The 20,205-nt window shown below is 37.2% G+C and overlaps 1 protein-coding gene across 3 annotated transcripts in view; it reads left to right on the top strand.

The window, feature by feature from the left end:
• LOC126848042 (uncharacterized) overlaps positions 1-20,205 on the top strand; it is a 48,572-nt gene that overhangs the window by 26,729 nt on the left and 1,638 nt on the right. The window contains exons 3-19 of one of the 3 annotated variants that reach the window (XM_050588552.1): positions 12,666-12,968; positions 13,061-13,367; positions 13,537-13,664; positions 13,727-14,013; positions 14,076-14,149; positions 14,220-14,392; positions 14,569-14,706; positions 14,765-15,088; positions 15,185-17,262; positions 17,321-17,405; positions 17,488-17,607; positions 17,667-17,771; positions 17,858-17,999; positions 18,087-18,346; positions 18,420-18,570; positions 18,658-18,932; positions 19,015-19,148. In XM_050588552.1, coding sequence (XP_050444509.1) covers positions 12,755-12,968; positions 13,061-13,367; positions 13,537-13,664; positions 13,727-14,013; positions 14,076-14,149; positions 14,220-14,392; positions 14,569-14,706; positions 14,765-15,088; positions 15,185-17,262; positions 17,321-17,405; positions 17,488-17,607; positions 17,667-17,771; positions 17,858-17,999; positions 18,087-18,346; positions 18,420-18,570; positions 18,658-18,932; positions 19,015-19,148 — 4,995 coding nt within the window. In that variant the 5' untranslated portion in view covers positions 12,666-12,754. Of the gene's footprint in view, positions 1-12,665; positions 12,969-13,060; positions 13,368-13,536; positions 13,665-13,726; positions 14,014-14,075; positions 14,150-14,219; positions 14,393-14,568; positions 14,707-14,764; positions 17,263-17,320; positions 17,406-17,487; positions 17,608-17,666; positions 17,772-17,857; positions 18,000-18,086; positions 18,347-18,419; positions 18,571-18,657; positions 18,933-19,014; positions 19,149-20,205 lie in introns of all 3 variants that reach the window. The other 2 variants (XM_050588551.1, XM_050588549.1) reach the window with 2 other exon arrangements.

Consider the following 20,205-nt stretch of genomic DNA (forward strand, 5'->3'; position numbering starts at 1 on the left):
TATCCATTATTATCGTTATTCGTTGTTATTCTCCTTCTCTTTTCTTCATTCCACCGACCGACCGTTGTCTGTATGTATTAGACGCGGCTAGAATACACCCGTGTTCCGAGTACCGCAACGGTTTATTGTCTCGGTATTTTTGATATAACAGTCATTATAACAACTAAAGCCAGAGGCGTCTTGTGGCAGGGACGCCCGATGTCCTATTCGATTTTCTTTTGCTGCGAGGTTAATAAAACATTTTTTTTTTAAATGTATTATAAATTACAACAAATAATTTGAATAATTAAATCGTAACGCGGCATTACGATTTAAAAGAAATTCGAAAAACTCGGAAGTAAGATTAGGCCGACATTTGAAGTATAAAAACTAAAACATTAATTGGAACCGACCCAATGTGAGTTCATGTAAACATATAGTAATAGAAACTTGCTCGTTGCTCGGGCTCGTGCAGTTGACATTTCTTGACCCTAACTCGTCCTGAACACGTGTTTTGTCAGTACTGCCATCACCTCATTATTCCCAACATGTCTGACATGATGTGATATAATCTATCAGTTATATAAGTTTATAGGTGTGTAACATATTATTGTATTCTTGTTTATATAAAAGTCTACAATGTGAACAATATTACACCAATAGGCAATGGTTAGTTCAAAAGCCGTCCGTTATGCAGACACCTATAAATGTAATATATACATAATACCTATTTATGTGCCTAGGTTTTTTTTATTTTTATTATACTACGTTCAAGAGTGGTAGAACAGATTTTTGGTCGTTGAACGTTGAATTCGTGGTATCCTAATTTTTACAATGTACACAATAATTGCACTAAAGTTATTCAACAAAATCATCGACGGTACCGAGTGAAGGTTAGGTTTTAAAATCCAAACAAACGCCGCTCGATAAATGACATTTTCTCCGTGTCTCCTATTCTAACAACAAAGTAGTTTTACAAGGAACACACTCCGGAGTGTATCAAATTGTGTTCATTCTCACGTTTAATAGACATTCGTTTCACATTTGAAGGAGTTTTGAGAAAATAATAGCACCGTTAAGATGTTCAGAACGGACAACAACACGTCCTATGGCGTTGCACAGGTAGGGACATGTGTGTCGCCCGGTAAACCCACACCTGTACAGAATAAGCTGATTGTCGTCGGCAAAGGTTTTTTGTAACGTATTCATCCCTGAAAACCATAACGACCTTTAATGTATTATGTTTTTTATACGAAAAAAAAAGAAAACATTGTTCGAGAACTCCGTGTCGGCCGATAAAGTAAAATTAATTCGTGAACGACAAAACGGAAAAACGTACAAAAATAAAAACGCTGTCTTGATGGCCTCGTTGTCTGGATAGGTCAGGATTATATAAGAGGCAAACTTACAGCTGTCTTTTCGAATTGTGCCAATAGCAATGTGTACATATTATGCAAACTCGGACAGCGTTCAATGAACAGTATAATATGTGTATTAACATGTTAATGTATATTAAATAAATTTAAATACCGTCGTTTTCGTTTCATTGGCATGTATACCCAAACGAGTTATCAGTAAATCAACCGTTGTGCAACGCGCGATGAAATAATCTTAAAATGTGTTATAAGTAAATATGTATATTTGTATGTGCGTAAATTATTATTAAAACAAAATAACGTCCAAGACACACTCGAGCACCGGTCGAGTCGAATTCGCTTGCATATTATTGTGTTTATTTTTTAATTTTCTCTATTACCTATATGGTTTGCTTGTTCTGGCAGGTTCCTTTTTCTAAGCCGCACAGCTTCCGAATTGGATTTAAAATAACTATTTGTTCTCATTACGCCGTACACGTGTTTCACGATTCCTGTGGGAACCGATTATTTAGTCTAATAATAAATAACAGCAATATTTGTACTAGCTATTCATTTTTTTTTTTGTTTTGTCACTTTATAATATTTACCTTTATATAGTGCCGTTAAAAGCGACATGGGAAATTCGTGACCGCACATTTACAAACTGGCTGTTTAACCGGAGGAAGTCCGCACAATAAGCAACGTCGTCGTGTCCCGTAACTTAACTTATACGTGCTTGGGTTGCCTTTTCCGTCGCTCAACGGTTCGTGATTAACCTAAAGAATAATAATATAATATAGTGTGATTTGTATTTGCAATGCAGCACGGATCGCTTGTAACTAAAAATAATTATGGAAATTAATTAACAGCTATCCCCCATCAAATTGATATTACCGTGTATTGCGGAGGTCGGCCAGAGAAAGCATCGAGGAGTACTGTATCGATAACAGCTAAAGTGGCAATTTTTTTTAACAATTTGCAATTTGCATTTACTGCTGTATTCAAGTCAGCCGCCGTTGTCGCCGACAGTTAACTACACGGCTCAGCGTTTTGTATTAATTTTTTTGCTGTTATGACTTGGTCGTAGACGGTTGTTTGTTTTGAAATATGCGGTATCAAGTATGAGTGTTTTATATTTAATTCAATACACTCAATATGAATGCTTCAAACTAAAAGATATGACAATTTATTTTATTGCATTTGATTCAAAAGTTATATATTTTAGACATTTTTTCAACGATTGATTATATACTAGCAACACAGCGTAATAACCTAACCCGGTAATGATCCATAAAAAATTGAAACTTGATTCCTTTATCTATAATTTTTCTACACGATACCAAATTTAGTATCTGGAACTTATCTAGAACAGCCGTACAACTCCATTTGACGATACTCTGACGGCGGCTGTGACCTAGTGAGTTCACTTGCACTTTAAACGGTCAACACCGGTCATTATGTGTATATCGTATATATGTTTTATACCCAATGTTATATTTTCAAACATCCGTAACCGGTCTGTCACACGCGTGCATGCACACAAACACAACCGGGTGGACAGGGGAAATCATTTTTCTCGTTCGGGTTACGCAACTTAGGAATGTGCAACATAATAATAACAACAAAAACATTAAAATGTGTGTGCGGATCGCGTGGCAAAAACATTTTTTTGAGCCTCATAGATGATATAGAAACACTACTAATACAATGGATACAATTGCAGTTGTGTGACTCGAGTCTAGAACCGTTGTCAACGTCGCAGGCTATCGTCGTTGTGCTTGAATAAGGCATGGAAGTTAATAGTATAGGTAAAACTAGTATTATAACTTTTAGTCGTTAAAAACGTTCTGAGAAAACGGGTTGAAACGTGCCGCGTCCGTTTTATAGGGTTGTCGGCAACGACGGTTAGGATTTCTTACTTTTTGAATGGCAACGTTTGCCGAAGGTCGACGGGTTTCCTCGGACAATAACAAGCAAATTACTTTCGTTATGTATTTTATTTTCTTCTCGTTCTTAATATTTATTATTACAAATACCGACGACGTAACGTTTGGCATGAGTTTGTAACAATCGGTTGACGTTTTTTTTTTTTGCCTTTTTTGCCATTTAGTATACTCGCGTAGGTGCAAAACTAGTTTTTCGTTTTGTCTTACCGTCTGGCACTTGGCCAGCGTCGGTCGCACTAAACGATTTTTTTCGATTTGAAAGTGACAATACCTATTGGCGTTTGAACGTCGCCGTTTGGGTCGCCGCTGCTATATATGTATACAGGGTGATTTATTGACTGAGCGAATATACAGTCAAACTCTGGCTCGTATATAAATATGAATAGTTTATCGAACACACTATACAACTAAAAAAACACTGCGACCACCGGCAAAAACAAAATTCACTTTTATGTGGGTGTCAAGGGCATCGATCTTAGCGCGTTGGATTCCGGATTTAAAACCACTCCTTCTTCTTAAAACCGCTAAAAAAAACTTCTTGCATAATCTTTTTTTTTTTTGGTTTTAACTCAAGTCAACAACTATATTCGTCATTGTCGGTTGATTTCTTGAAATCCGTCCGTGATTATATCATTGCATTTGTCGGATCAATTAGGTCGTTTCGATTGTAACTATTTACTTGCAGGGATTCGATTGACGGGTAACTTTGTGGATTTCACCGCAAACGTCTTGCCCGGTGTACGATCGAATGTAATCGACGTTCTAATTAAAATACCGTTTATTCGACAACTGCAGTCCTCCTGGACCGTATGGTGGTGAGAAGTGATCCGTTGCCTGGGCTGATATAACGGATAAACACGTTTGTTCACACTCTACTTCGTAAACAAAAAAAAAAACGATTAATTTTATGCCAATTACAGCGTATGTGTGTGTGTGTGTAATAATTAACTAGCCGATTTTTATCTCGGTCTTCGTTACGAAGGAGTGTGATATTATATCCGCACAACAATATTGTGTAACGGTAGTCCGGGAAAACGCTACCGGGTGCTCTCGTCGAGCATCCACTACCGGATATTGTTACAATAATGATGATGATAATTATAATACTAATTGTTCTTCGGCCGTTGTGTACATGTACAATACAGCGCGGCGGCGACTGATTTATCGACGGCAATCCGAGTGTTGTAGGTATAATATTATTATGTTCCTATACTTACTTGGTCTTCTGATGGGAAACTCCGACGTGTTCGTGTAAGCAAAACGACCAGTCATGGTTTGTAACCAATAGATAGGATAATATCCACCGGCCGCTTTATCGGTAAGTCATTCGTTAGCGCGCATAGCCGAGCGATTACTATAATATGTGTACTAAAAACATATTATTATCAATAAATAAAAAAAGCATCAAATTTTAAGCTTTCTTAGCCCGCAGCAGGTCAATCAACGCTATAACGAACAACGCAGAGCCGAATCGATTTTGAGTACAAAATTATGAAGTACCTGCTTTATGACTCGTCCTGATTGCTTCGATCCTCCTTTTTCACGGACCTGGGCATATTATAATATATATATATATATATACTTTTGTTCCCTTCAAAACCTGACATCCGACGGAAAACCCGTAGTACAATAATACACGTGTACAGGAATAGGTATAATCGACCCGTTGCTGTTGTTAGTTTTGTATGGAGGCGCTGGTGGACGTGGTAGGTATCGGCATCGACAACAAAGCAAATCGGTATGAAAATGGTGCACGACCGGATGTGCTTCTATCATTAAGTCCGAATAGGAGGTCGTCAACACGCCGTCCACCTCTATAGTAGAATTAAAATCTAGCCCATTGGCAATGTACAGGTAAGTATACAGGTAAAATTTTTTTAGAAAAACGCGAGGGATAAGTGAAAAGCAGTCGTGTAAATTGTTATCCGAACTGGATACAACAATGACTTTCGTTAATGGACACGTGTTTGTTGTAATTTCCGTTTGAATCTCGGAAGTAAGCCGTCGTCCGGCTGCTAAACTCGATAAAGGCTGCTTCCGATAAAAGTAATCGCGTGACTTGTATACTTTTAAAACGGAAATTCCTGTGTCGACTAACGAGAGGGCGAGGGGAAAGCCAAAGCCGGCGTACAAAACAATCGCGCGTGCAGTTTTACAGATCACACATGTACAGGGTTCGGGAAAATGATTATAAGCCTCCGGAAAAACTATCCTGTTATTATTGCGCAAAGAGATTTTGCTGACAAGTGTTTTACAAGAAACTTATGATTCTTAAATTATTATTATCGTTTTGTATACCATTCTCTTGGTCGCAGCGATTTTATTTTTAACCTTCCAACATTATAATATGATTAATATAATCTAGCCGGGTGTCATCATACGCACCGGCAACAGCACGGTCTACTATTATGCTACACAATACACAATGTATAATACCCTTTACGCGACACGTCGTCACGACTAAATCTATTAATTTCTCAACGGGACCGTCACAGGAGCCATGGACGATAGCGTAACACGGTTCGGTGACGGGTGCTTGGAAAACCGCTTTAAATGGCTCATGAAAACACAAAAATTCGACAAAATCGCAGACAACACGCATTAGGAGGCGAATGTCCTCGTTCGGCGTATCGCTGTTGTGGTTATTACTGTTGTCCTAATAATGGACAATAATAATTTGAGCGGGGTTTCTCAGTAGTATTGTCGTGTTGTGGACTTGGCCGACAAGAGAGTGCTCCAAATGTACTCATAGTGCTGGATCGTTCGGACCTTTGTTTAACGACGTTTTTTCGCGATTCAATAAAATCCAAGGGGGCACCACTATACATGGCAAAATAACAAAAATAACATTACCGACTGGGGCATATTAAAAACTAACGTTTAAAACCTATAACCTCGGCAAGTATCACGAAAAACTGCAAACGCCCAGCGGGTCTGACGGTTCACGGTCAAAATACTTGTTTCACTCTGCGCCGTTTCAGATATCAAAACACCCACCGTCGTGGCTTGACTTTCACCGAACGTCGTGTGAGAGACACCTCATCCAGATAAGACACTACACACCCCCACACAGACCGTGGAACAACATAATAACTCCTTGTAATAAGCGTGCAAGTAGCACTACTATACTATATATCCCGGCCGATATAAAATATCATCTACCACGCCCGACCGGTTGTGAAGAGATCGAAAAAATACACACAACCGCAACCACACATGGATTAAAATATATAATATAATACAATCATGACATGAGGCAACCGTGTAAAGGGGAACCCTCCCCGGGAAACCGGGTTCGGCGGACGTTGCAAAATCATGTTTTGGAATAACACAAAAAAAAAAACATAAATTATTACCGCCTCAATGCCGTTTCGGTATGTTCGACATTTGATCGTAGTACGGTATATACTAGGTCAGTTTTTTTTTCTTCTAATTCAGCTATTATTATTATTCTTATTATCTGTAAACCGGGAACGAATCCGATTAATTCGCCAACGACCGTAAACGCTGTATTATAACCGTTAAATAATAATTTGTACCCATAATAATTATATGTATTTTAGCGCTTAATTAGATCCTTTTTTTTTCTAACTGACTTTACCGTAAACCGTCAATAAAACTCTAGGAAATTAGTTCAAAAATGTTGCATTTACTAGAACGTTTTTAATTTAATTTCGCCAAAGCTTACCTTATCTGGCAGTTGGACTAGCGCCAACTTGCAGCGGTTGAACGCCCAAGGAAACGGTCGAAAGTAATCATGCGGGTCAACGGGTACGTCATAATCCTTGCCCCGTAGATATAACTATATTATATTGGTATGATTACTGCAATCCATTCGGTAGTAAACGGCATTATTAATTATGCGTGAAAAACCAATTCATAAATATATGAGTTTATTTTTCCTAATCCAAACGTAACCTTTCCCCGCGAGTTTGTATTATGAAATATAGGCCTATATTCAACAAAGCCCGCCAAACCATATCATATAATACACAGTATACATAACAAGTAATTACCCACAGCTTATTAGGTATTATATTTTAATACATAAAAAAAAATGTTTTGTAACTAAATCCAACATAATACCTACTTTGAAGTTATTAAATAATATTATATTAAATTATCAAGGACTTGCTTTATCGTTTATGATGGATACACAGTGTTTTTTTTACAATGCAGATTTTATTGTAAAATATATATATATATATATACATATAAACAAGTTACTTCAATGTAATTTATGTGCGCAAATTGTAATGCGCGTTTGCATGCCTTTTTGCTTCATGACCCAATAATAGTAATGATCAGGTTTTGATTGTGAAACCTATTATAGCTGTTTTAAATCGTCGACCTCTTCTCCACGCGCGTTAGTACCTGCATTTTTTGCAAAACAAAAAATGTTCTTGTTTTTAATAAAAAAACAATTAATTTGCGGTTTACGATGTGGCCTAAAAATATTTCAGTAGTGTATCAAAAGCTTAGCCTTCATTTTCGTTGTGCAGTCACTGATGTATAATATTTCTAATAGTACAACATAGGGATGTCCTAATCATTTCTTTGTTATTTTATGGTAGAAGGCCATTAGTGATCTGTATTGATGTACTTAAAAAAATGAACTTGCCGTATCTGTGTACGCTTTCCCATTGATTCAAGACGATCAAAACAATTAATTTAATCCTGTGAGCTTGATGATGTGAAAAAATGGTTAGGTTTATATTATACGGTTGGATAATGATTGCAATCGGCTTAGATAGAAATCTTATTGTATTATTCTCGTTAATCGTCTTAAAGGTACTTCCTGTACAATAAATATATAATATTATATTTTCCTTCTCGGCAAAACGATGATATTCCCACGGTAATGGTCTAAAATTGAATGTTCTTCATGACCACACATAAATACATTAATGTATATATCAATATGTATACTTACCAGTTCAAAACGTACAATACTCAAGTCTACATAGTTGCACCAATATTTTTGACAAAAATTAACTACCGTTAAACGGAAACTGATAAAATAAAGGGACGTGGATTTCTTTTATGTATATCTATTCAAAAGGCTTCATAAACCTTAATCAAAGAATTAGATGGTATAGGAAAACGGTTTTTTTTTTTGTACATGAAACATTCTTAGAACTTGGCGCTTCTGATTTCGATACGTGCAATTTTTTTGTTTTGTGTGTTCTATCAGAATGAAAAACGCTAATATTTGTTTCCATAAATCACGTTGGCGGGGGAGGGTGGCGACCGTTAATCTCGTCATCTTTGGACTGACTACCAAAGTACATAACTGTAATAAAAAAAAAAACCAGAAACTTGAGATTTGACACGTAACGCAGCGGACCCAAATGCAATTCCTTTCAGCTGATGTAAACGTTCAATCGTGACACGATAAATGTATACAATTTTTTTTTTCTATTTTCATTTTATCTCCGTCGACCGAGTGAGAACAATATTATTACCGCGGTCGGTCAACGATTTTTTTTGTTGTTCTCCGGCAATACATATATTGTAATCTTTCACTTGGTAAAAAAAAAAAATCTGTGCCGCATAAACCTTGTCAACGTCGTTGTATATGCTGACCGGTGTTGTGATAACTGCTTTTTTTTTCTCCGCCAATGTTCAAAACGATTTTTATTATTATTATTATTTTTTTTATCGCCAAAAATCGCTGTTGCTGCGGTTAGACGTTCGGTGGTCGCACGCTGTTCGCCAATCGGTTCTCGGTTTTGTAGTTATTGTAAGCATTTTGGCCTCTTCCGAAAGCGCTGACCTGAATCTCTAGGCTCGCGCTTAATCATCATTAGAATAATATCAACCGTAATGATACTGTTTTTATCATGCTATGGCTCTTCATATTTTTTGGCAATCGTTTCTCCAGTGGAATTTCGTAACGGATTGAAAGAATTGAATTATTACCGATGGCGCATTTCGTCGCCGTAAACTAATTTCGAATTCTCCGGTGTCGTCGTCTCCCAGGGAAATTAATTTCGAATTTTATTGATAAAACGTTCTCCATACCTACCCGGCACGGTTGTTCAGGAGTTTCAGATTCTCACATCCCGCAATAACGCGTCGTACATTCCTCGTTCCTTAGACAGAAAAAAAACTATCCGTTCGGATCGTTAAGTCATCTCTGTCCTTCCAAATATTTTTACTGACAATTTCAACACACACGAACAAAAAACGTTATGGCGTTTGTCAAGCTTGGGAAACAAAATTATAAATCCTAAGTTCCATCATACATCATTAAATGTACCTAGGTAAAAACTCAAAAGCAAATTTCACAATCGGAGGAGAACATAAGAAAAAATAGAAAAGAAATATTGTCCAATTTTGTTGAGATATTAAATTTATCATATAACTGTAATAAATATGTAATAATCTAAATGAAAAAAATAATTATTCAACTTATGCAATAAACCTACAGCAATAAATTTCATAATTACTACGTTTCATAGATCTATAAAGTGGTGTCGGTGGTAATTTTATTACATATTATAAAAACGTTAAAGTTATTTGAATAATGATCAATCCAATGACGATTAAGACTTATTGATAGTCGTGCCATTGACACTTTGGTGCTGAATACTTGCCAACATCTAATACTTACAAAGTATAAGTCTTACAATATGTGTTATCTGTTAACTATACAGTACATATCATATTTTAAATATAAAATAAGTAATTACCCATCATCTATCATTTTATTTGACCTTGTTGGGTATGTGAGATTCAACTTGATGTTCGTTGTGGTAATGAACTATTCAAGTTTCAAACATATTATTTACTATCAGTTCCCACAGAACTTATTTGTCCTAATCCTAATTCTAATTTATAAATTATGTCCATTTAGGGTAAACTTAACTATGTTTAAACTTTAAAAAAAGATTTACTGTGTAAACATTCGAAGCTTTTACTAAAAATCGACGAAACGCCAGTATATACTTTTATTTAAACTCCCACATCCTCTAAAATGTCTGTATAAAATAAATATTGCCTTATGGTAAATCTATTTTGCCTAAACCGAGCTTAATAATCCCTCGAGTTCTCTTAAAGTCACGGTGTCATTCTGTCCATTTTATAGTTGGTAAGAATGTGATATTAAGCCAGATTGTTCATTAACCCTGCGGTAGTTGGCTACCTAGTACCTGTTATATCTGTTTATTAATTTTTTTCGTTACTAGTGTGATTTGTTAAAAAAATACTCACTCGACTACCATTTTTTTGTCGATGAAATATATTATTTGAACTTTAAAGTTTAAATTTCCAATTAGTCACTCTTTATAATATGCTGACTGATAAGTAGATAATTATACAATAAAACCACAAATTTATTACCGTTAATTCTTAACCTCCGGAGTCCAGATTTCTATTTAGTTGGTTTTATTATATTGATCTTTACATTAACGAGCAGTGCAAGTTTTATGGTTTTTTAAAATGTGTGCCTGGTAAAACAAAACTAAATAATATATGTATTTAGAGATAAAGAGTAAAACGATCGAAAGTTATCGATAGTTGTTGGTATGGACCGGCCGGCTTTCTAGACGGGTCCACGGTCGTGTTGACCATTAAAGACATAGATATGTCCAAAGTATATTGATTTTTTTTTTTTTAAATATTGAAATGTTAACGCCATAAACAACCGTCGCTTTACGTACGACATACACAAACGGGAATGACCGCGTTCAATGATTTTAATTATTAGCTTTTACTACACGGTGCACCGCTAGAGAGTTTTATCTACTTTTATATAATATATTCGGTTAATGATTTCTCGGAATGCGTTGATTTTACGCTAGTCAAGCTCGGTCACAGCGTCGTTTTCGGGTGGTTCAAATATAGATAGCGTCGATCTGCTGTATTTCATCATAGTGTTACATTAAACTAGAATAAAAAAATAGTTATATTATTTTTTCAGCATTTATGAGTGCACTTACTAGAGATAATTGTTAAGTTTATTGACATAGTTCCATTCATTACAATGAAGGTTCACCGTGACTACGGTTGACGTTAAACCCGTCACAACATATATAGTTTCTCCCCTGGGGCAAGTGCATATTGGTTTTTTTTTAGTTATGTATTTATTTATACAAATTTAAAGTAGAAAATTATAATAATAAATGTCAAGGACCACGTTGGTCCGTGGACATAAAAATTTAATGATATTATTTTAAATATTAAGCGTTCGCCGTCTGTCAATAATGCTATTCGTGACATAAACAACATTGTACACAACGCATTTTTTAAATTTATAAAAAAAAATATTTATAAATGATTTGTGCGCTGGATAAATTTCATATGCCGTTGATAAATTACCGTGGAACGAGTATCGTTTAAACGCGAGAGAACCGGAGAACGATGTTTTACATAGTTGGCGTGTTTTTTTTTTTTAATATTCAATGGAGGTTTAATGTCGCAGTGCACTGTTGAAAAAGCCTTAAGATGCATGCCAGTTTTAAAGGGACTCTTGGTTTTGCGTTGTAACCGTCTAACTGGTGTACAAACCAAACGGATAGCTTTTTTAAATAAATTGCAAACATTACAGTCGTTATTATGGGCACATAAAGGTGGAATAAAAATTAAAATAGGCGTCATTGACCAACGAGCGAAACAAACAACTGCTAGGTTGTTGCATCTTGTTGCGATCAAAACGCATTTTTGTGAGAGCTAACACATAATGTGTATCTTTTCCAACTGACCAAAGGCGTTCACGACGCCGGCCCTTTTTTCCTTGCTAGGCTTTCTCTTTCCTCTCCAACGCCGTAGATTTTCGATAAATTTAAGACCTCATTTACCTTTCACTATTCGCCGGTACGATTTCGTGTGCAGGACGGCGATATCACCGAACACCGACTGCATCAAACAGACTCTGTGCGTGTACGATGCACTTAAGCATTGGTACCTATAGTTTTTATTTTAATGAATGTCCGCGGCGACGAGTCAATGTCGTTATGCTATTGTAATTACACTGTCGGCCGATAATTTCAATTTTTTTTGTTTTTTACCAAACAAAACTCATGGTATTTGTTATTTTTGAAAAACGCCAACGTTAAATAAATCCTCTCAGGGTAATTGTATATTACAAAACCAATAATATTATGTCTTTTTTTACCTATACCAAATCCGAAATTATCATGTTACATCCTCTCCGGCTTGACTGCACACGCGAGTCCAGTGCGGCGTTCAACTAGTGTTTTATTGGTTTTTGAGTTCGACGTGTGATTAATTATATTTCGAACGAAGGACGTTGTGTTTTTGTCCGAAGTAACAATAAGACTAACGAAAACTTGTCACTGAGACGCAGTACCTATAACAATAATAATAATGCGATTACTGTTGAAGATGTGAATCTAATTAACCTTGAATCTGTTTTGCGCAGGTGTTTATGTGTGTGTGTGTGTATGATATTATGACGGTAACAGCGACGGCAGCGGAAAACTGAGTGGCAACGGAGACCACCAAAAGGTCATGTCGACGACCAGCGGCGGTGACGCCAACACTCCAAGCGCTATGCAAGAAAACTCTGTGACAACCGTTTACAACGGCGACCGGACAGATAACGAACATCACAGGCTATCGCCATCCACCTCGTCCAACGGCGACAGCGGCTTGGACAACTCCAATACCTCATCGTCGGCCGGCGACGCTAAACTCATCATAGATGTGCCAGACTTTTCCAAAGGTAAGGTGGTGTTCGACGGTCGTTAAAATAATTGTAAATCGATTACTGTTGTGTGCCCGATTAATAATTGTCGTCTTATCCGGTGTACACAGTTATGGAATCACCTCGCACGGGTATCGACAACCCGAGTTTTGAGACTGACAAGTCCGACATACCAAAGCCACAGACTAACGGGCACAATGGACACAACGGCACCGTTCACCAGGAGAACGGCAAACTAGAAAAAGAAAAAATGGCCGAAGCCGTCAACTTGGAACTGATTAACATGAAACCGTTTGGGAAAAGCCTGAACGGCAACGGCATTAGCGTTCCAACCAAGAAGAAAGAGACTGCTGTTAACATGAACGATTCGTACGACGATTACTTCATTCCCGTCAACGAACACAAAAAGTATATAAGGTAAGCGTCCAATGCCGCCTATGTTTACCTTAGTCGACAATCGTGCATGTGTGTACATTAAGAGCATGTTTATCGATTTCATAAATTTGGGACCCTGTTCCTAGAATATCCAGAATGCGTTTAACTATGGGCCCGTGTGTAATATTTTTAATTATATTTTTTATAACAGAGGCGGAGAAAAGTTGTATGTCACCAAAGACAAACGGGACTTGAACCAGTCAAGAAAGCCTTTTATTTGCTGGGTCTTTGGACTAGTCCTGTTAGCCGCCGCTGTCATCGTTGCTATTCTGGCATCGAGTAAGTACAATAGTTTGTCAGAGTCACGAGCATATCAATAAACAACTATTTATTAATTTTAGCCGGTGTCATATTCAACAACGAAGCAGCAATGGAGAGTCGCAATTTCGCCGAAAACGAAAAAATTGCAGGTTTCGGCAATCGCCCTGGTCCGTTTTCTTCGGTTAGTCCACCGCCATCATCAGACGGTCCTGGTCCTTTTAGTCCACCAACAACAGACATGTCGGAAGTTAACGTACCAAGGACAATACAAGGAGAAATAGTCATTGATAATATGGAGTTCACACCGGGTCTGGCTAATAAATCATCCCCTGAATTCGAAGCACTAGCTAGTTCAATCGAAGGCGAGGTAATTATAGCGTATAATTTTTAGTATTTTGAATGGTTAATATGTATGCTATTTACTTTTAGCTCAAGAGGGCACTGTTCGAGGAACAAATGTATGCAGCTTCCTCTGATATACATGTTAAAGTCTTCGAGTTCACGTGAGTATATAGTTTTAGTAAACAAATTTATAAGTTTGTCTCTATAAAAAAATTAATAATTTATTTATAGTCGTGGAAGTGTAGTAGCTATGTACAGAGTTGGATGGGAAAATAAGAACGATGTTGAAATGCCAGATCCCATAACTGTTGAAACGCTAAAGGAGCGATTGGACAGTCATCTAAGAGCAAGTGACGGATTTTTGTACAATTATAGGATTCCTGTGCATAGATTACGTTCAGAACGTAAGTAATTATTTCGTTAATCATTTTAAAATATCATTCATTCCATTATTGTAACATTTTCAATACAAAATCTAGAAATGTCTTTTTGTTTTAATATATGTTATTTAAATAATATACTTAAAATTATATTATGTTGGATTATTAAAATTTTTTTAATTCAATTATCTGATTTACAGATGTTAAAGACCTTTGCAAGAGTGATAACGCAAAATGTTCTCATTACTGTTCCTATGATTATACAAAATTAGATTTTGTTTGTTCATGCCCTTCCGAACTTATGTTAAGTGAAAATATGAAAGATTGCAAACAACATAGTAAGTAATAAGTAAAAAATAAATCAATATGAAATATTTTAACATAATTTCGTTTTAGGCGTATCTGAAGAAATGGATGACTTTAGCTTCCATGACATAAATGCTGAATTTGGTACTGGACATGACAGTGATCCAAGTACTGAGCTGGATGATAGTAGTCCAGAAACCAAATCTGAACCAAATTCCGAACCCGAAATAAGAACTGAACCGGAACCAAATTCCGAGCCTGAAACAAAAGCAGAACCTGAAGTAAAAGCCGAACCAGAACCAAACTCTGAACCCGAAGTAAAAGCAGAACCAGAACCAAACTCTGAACCCGAAGTAAAAGCAGAACCAGAACCGAACTCTGAACCCGAAATAAAAGCTGAACCAGAGCCAAGCTCTGAACCCGAAATAAAAACCGAACCAGAGCCAAGCTCAGAACCAGAAGTAAAAGCAGAACCAGAGCCAAGCTCAGAACCAGAAGTAAAAGCTGAGCCAGAACCAGAAGTAAAAGCCGAACCAGAGCCAAGCTCAGAACCAGAAGTAAAAGCTGATTCAGAACCAAAATCAGAACCCGAAGTAAAAGCTGAGACAGAACATAATTCCGAACACGAAATAAAAGCTGAACCAGAACCCAGTTCAGAACCAGAAGTAAAAGCTGAGCCAGAACCTAATTCAGAAACCCCGAAAAAAGCCGAACCAGTACTTAATTCAGAACCCGAAGTCAAAGTAGTTCCAGAACCAAGTTTAAACCCAGAAGTAAAAGCTGAGCCAGAACCAAGTTCAGAGCCCGAAGTAAAAGCTGAACCAGAACCTAGTTCAGAACCCGAAGTCAAAGTAGTTCCAGAACCAAGTTTTAACCCAGAAGTAAAAGCTGAGCCAGAACCGAATTCAGAGCCCGAAGTAAAAGCGGAACCAGAACCTAGTTTAGAACCCGAAGTAAAATCAGAATCAGAGCCAAACTCTGAACCTGAAACAAAAGCTGAACCAGAGCCAAGCTCAGAACCAGAAGTTAAAGCTGAGCCAGTACCAAGCTCAGAGCCTGAAGTCAAAGTAGTTCCAGAACCAATTTCAGAACCAGAAGTAAAAGTTGAGTCCGAATTAAAAGCTGAACCAGAACCAAAATCCGAGCCAGAAGTAAAAGCTGAACCAGAACCAAACTCCGAACCAGAAGTAAAAGCTGAACCAGAATCAAAATCCGAACCAGAAGTAAAAGCTGAATCAGAACCAAAATCAGAACCCGAAGTAAAAGCTGAACCAGAACCTGAACCGAAATTGGTACCAGAATCAGAATCTAGTTTAGAGCCGGAAGTTAAAGTTGAGCCAATACCTAAAAATGAAACTAAGCCTGTAGTAGAAAATTTTGAATCGTTATCAGATGTAGATATAAGCTCAGAAAATGATTCTAGTGAAGGTAATTCTAAATCTTCAGCGGAGAAATCTTTGTTGCCTGAAACAGACCAAACTGATAGAGAAGCTAAAGCGCACGCTGGTGTAGTATTTGACCATGAAATTAAACCCGAAATGACCTATGCAGTATCTACGGAATTCGATTTCGAAACAAAAACTGAATCTGCAATGAATGAAAACTCGAAAAAACAATCGATGGTTTCATCGGTACCACCTGAAGAATCAATGTCTTCTGAGTCTGGAGAAACTACTACTTGGGCATCCATCACTGATAACTGGTTAACTAGCTCTCAATCAAGTGTCCGAATTGTTCCAAAGTTACCTAATGATTTAGAAGTAACTGATAAAGAAAATAGTCCGGCAGGAGATGAAATTAAATTGGAATCTAGTACTACTGTATCGAGTTCAGAGCTTACTGAGTCTGAACCTCAATCGGAAGACCAAGTACCTAAAATAGTATCTAAAGTCGTAACGGAAAATTATCAGGATTCGGAAGCAGAGTCTAGTTCATCTAGTGGAGTGCGTGCTATGGAAGTTATGTCGAACCCTGAATTAGACAACGGGAATATGTCTACATTATCTCCATTGATTGCAATAGAACCAGTGAAGGATTCAAATAATTTGTTGAATCCTCTTTCATTGGACAAAAGTTCTTCTAATGAATTATCACTTATAGAAAAGGTTAGCGTTGATGTGTCTTCGCCTAGAAGTATTGATAATTTCGATGACCATAACTCTGCCGACGATTCGCTTGATCATATGGTAAAAAATATGAGAGAGGAAAACTTTGCAAGTACCAGGGATGAAGATGACATAAGCGCCGCTTTTGATTTATTCCAAAAGCCAGAAACTAAAAAGAAAGATAAAAAAACATCTAAAACTCCAGAGTTGTATATGTCTGAATCTGGCTTTACCAAAAGGAATAAAACTAAGTCTGAAAAAGAAAAGGAAAACAAGAAAACTAAAGTCGACTCAACGCTAGTCGATATGATGATGCCCAAACTAGTCAAATGTGCCGATAGTCAAATTCAATGTACGAATGGTACAACCAAAGATGGCTCGTATTGTATAAGTGCTTCACTTAAATGTGACTCAAATAAAGACTGTAGTGACAACTCTGATGAAGACGGTTGTCTTGAAAACGCTTGTTTTGGAAACTTCCAAGTAATTATTTTTTTCTTCGTAAAAATGTATTGATTAATAATAACATAATTTTTCTTAGTGTAAAAGTGGGGAATGCTTACAAAGAAATTTGGTCTGCAATAGTATAATGGACTGTGAAGACGGCAGTGATGAGTTAGCCTGTGGTATGTCAATTTGAATTGTATACTTGACTAAAATTATATTTGAGTAGTTTAATTTACATATGATTTATTAAAATTATTTTAGATGAATGGAAATGTGTTGACGGAGAAAGCCAGTGCGCTGGAGGTCAATGCTTGCCTACGTCATATTTCTGTGATGGAAAGTCACACTGCAATGGCAATTCAGACGAACTAAATTGCAACAGTAATTATTTTCCTACCCGCACATTAAGCATATTTAATACATTCTGACTACTATTCTAGGTACGTGTGATGGTTTCCAGTGTTCTAATGGTTACTGCATAAAAGATGCATTGCGCTGCAATGGTGTGAACGAATGCCCCAACGGAGAGGACGAAGAAAAGTGTGGTAGGTCTACATTACACCGATAGTCATTAGCACATGCTTTAATTATTGTGTAATAATTTATAAAACTGTTTGCGGTATTTGTTTAGTATGTTTTGCTGATCAATTCAAATGCAATACTGGATCACAGTGCATTTCGAAAAGCAATATTTGTGACGGCATACCACAGTGTAATGATCAAAGCGATGAATGGCAATGCATTCAGTTGGATGGATCGAAATTAATGGCCAAGTAAGCGTACATTATTTGAATTACCACACTTATATTAGATTTCTTTTTTAAAAAATTACTTGTTTACTAAAAATTCGAATTTCTCAGAAAACAAAGCGAGTCTTCGATGGAAGTGTGCAATACAAATTGGTCAAACGATTGGAGTGATTTCGTGTGTCACAACCTAGGATTTTCCGAAGCCAAGTCGACAAACGGTCAAGGTAGCGAATCATCTGAAAACCCTATGGGTCGTCTGAAGTTGAAAGAAGGCGTGACCTTGGACGTTTCCAAGAAACTGCCCGAGTTCCTTGAAGTGTCCGAGAGTCCATGTGATTCCGTTGTCGAGATCAAATGTTCTTCCAAACACCGTGAGTACAGATTTATTACACTTGCTTTCCACTGTCCTAGTTAAACACCGTAATCTAACCAATACCATTATAGTTTGCGGCGATTTTGGTGGCAAGGATCCTCATTCCATGGACTTGTGGCCGTCGGTCGTTTACCTGCGCAACACTAAAACAGACAAGTCGTGCACGGCTAGTCTGGTGAAACGCGATTGGCTGTTGTCGTCTTACAGCTGCATGCATTCAGTGTAAGCAAAGTTCTAAAGCTAAAATCATATTTCAGTCGTGTTTCAAGCTCGCCCGTTTACGTTCGAACTGTCGTTTGTTTTGTTTAGCGATCAATCGTTGGCTGCTGATCAATGGGAATCTATGGCCAGCAAATCACGAGTGTCCAGCGACTCGGCGGTGACCAAGAGGTCAGTGACGAAAATCGTCACCCATCCTGGCGTCAAGTACGAGAAGTTGCGGTACTTTAACGACACCGTGTTGGTCCAACTCGCAGTTCCGTACAACCTGTCGGACGACGTGAACACCGTATGTCTTCCTGACAAAATGGCTGACGATAAGCAACCGTGTGTGACTGCTGGCTGGGCGTACGAATCACCCGGCGGTATGTGTTGAAATCCACAACGACCCGTAAACAAGAAACATTGGCTAAAACGTGATTTCTTGTGTATCTTCTTGTATTTTAGTGTTCAAGCAATTTTCGCGGTACTTGTCGGAGCCGTTAATGCCAACGTCTTTGTGCAATTCGCCCAAGTACTTTAACGATTTCCTGGCCGAACGAGAACTTTGCGTTGCCTCCGCAGAAATGGAAACCACGCACGTGAGTACATTAGTTACTTAAGGTAGAGTCTCTCATAAGTTATAGTAGTAGAGTCTTGGTTGGGACAAAAAGTTTGGTTTTACTTGGCTTTGAATTTGAACAGACAACGGTGGTGAACTGAACCGGAGTCGTGAATGAGAGCGATCGCCCACAAGTCCTTCTCGTTAAATTCATTATTTCTATTTACACTATTCTGACAGGGCTTATTGTTAATCCAAATTTGAAATTACCCAAATCGATATTTTACCCATTCCGTTGTTTTGAAAAAAAAATCCGCGGCCAAAGTTTTGAGTAAATTAATGACGCAAACTCGAAGGAGTATTTTTGGATAATAGCATTCTTGACGATTATTGTTTTATTAAACAACGTTCAGTCGTTAAATTTCACTGTTTATTTAAGCGCCAGGATGTGTATTATATTCTTTTAAATCGGGCCACTAACACTCGCGAAATGATGTTGTTTTCCAAACTTGGAGTGCTAATTATTGTGTTCTGTTTGCATTGCGTTTATGTAGTTTTATTTTGAGTATAATTACCCTTGTCTCTATGGCTAGGCGTTATTATTATTATTACATTCGTATAATAAAACTAGACTTTTGCTGCGTATCTTAGATAATAATTAATTGGTTTACATTGGCATCATCTTTCTTAATGGGTTTGTTTTTTTATAGCCGGCATCACTCTTTATTCGTTAAATAGTTAAAATCAAATAACGCCCGTTTGACTAGCGTCGTGTGGATTGCAAACAAGATAACTTTAACGTTGGTAACCACATACACGGTATATCGAAGGCTTAAGTTCGGAGGAATAAATAAAATTATCTTCTACGACTCCCTGAGGGTAGGGTTTATTTAGACATTGCGTGCCATGTTATAATATTCTCCGATGCTGATGACGCACAAAGGTGAATCTAATATCCGCATTCACGTTCGCATAAAACTTTTTTGGCGACAAGTCGTCTCCGTTGACTTACGACTGTCACCCACACTCGCTACTTTTATTAAAGCTACTAGCTTAAAAAAAAAAAAATACCGATTTATTGCTAAAATGTACATATT

The sequence above is a fragment of the Adelges cooleyi genome, unplaced genomic scaffold (genome assembly GCF_023614345.1).
Source record: "Adelges cooleyi isolate 19-005CV unplaced genomic scaffold, UGA_ACOO_1.1 ACOO_flye_CR_arks_rails_tigmint_CR_PRNA_167, whole genome shotgun sequence".
Lineage (NCBI taxonomy): Eukaryota > Metazoa > Arthropoda > Insecta > Hemiptera > Adelgidae > Adelges > Adelges cooleyi.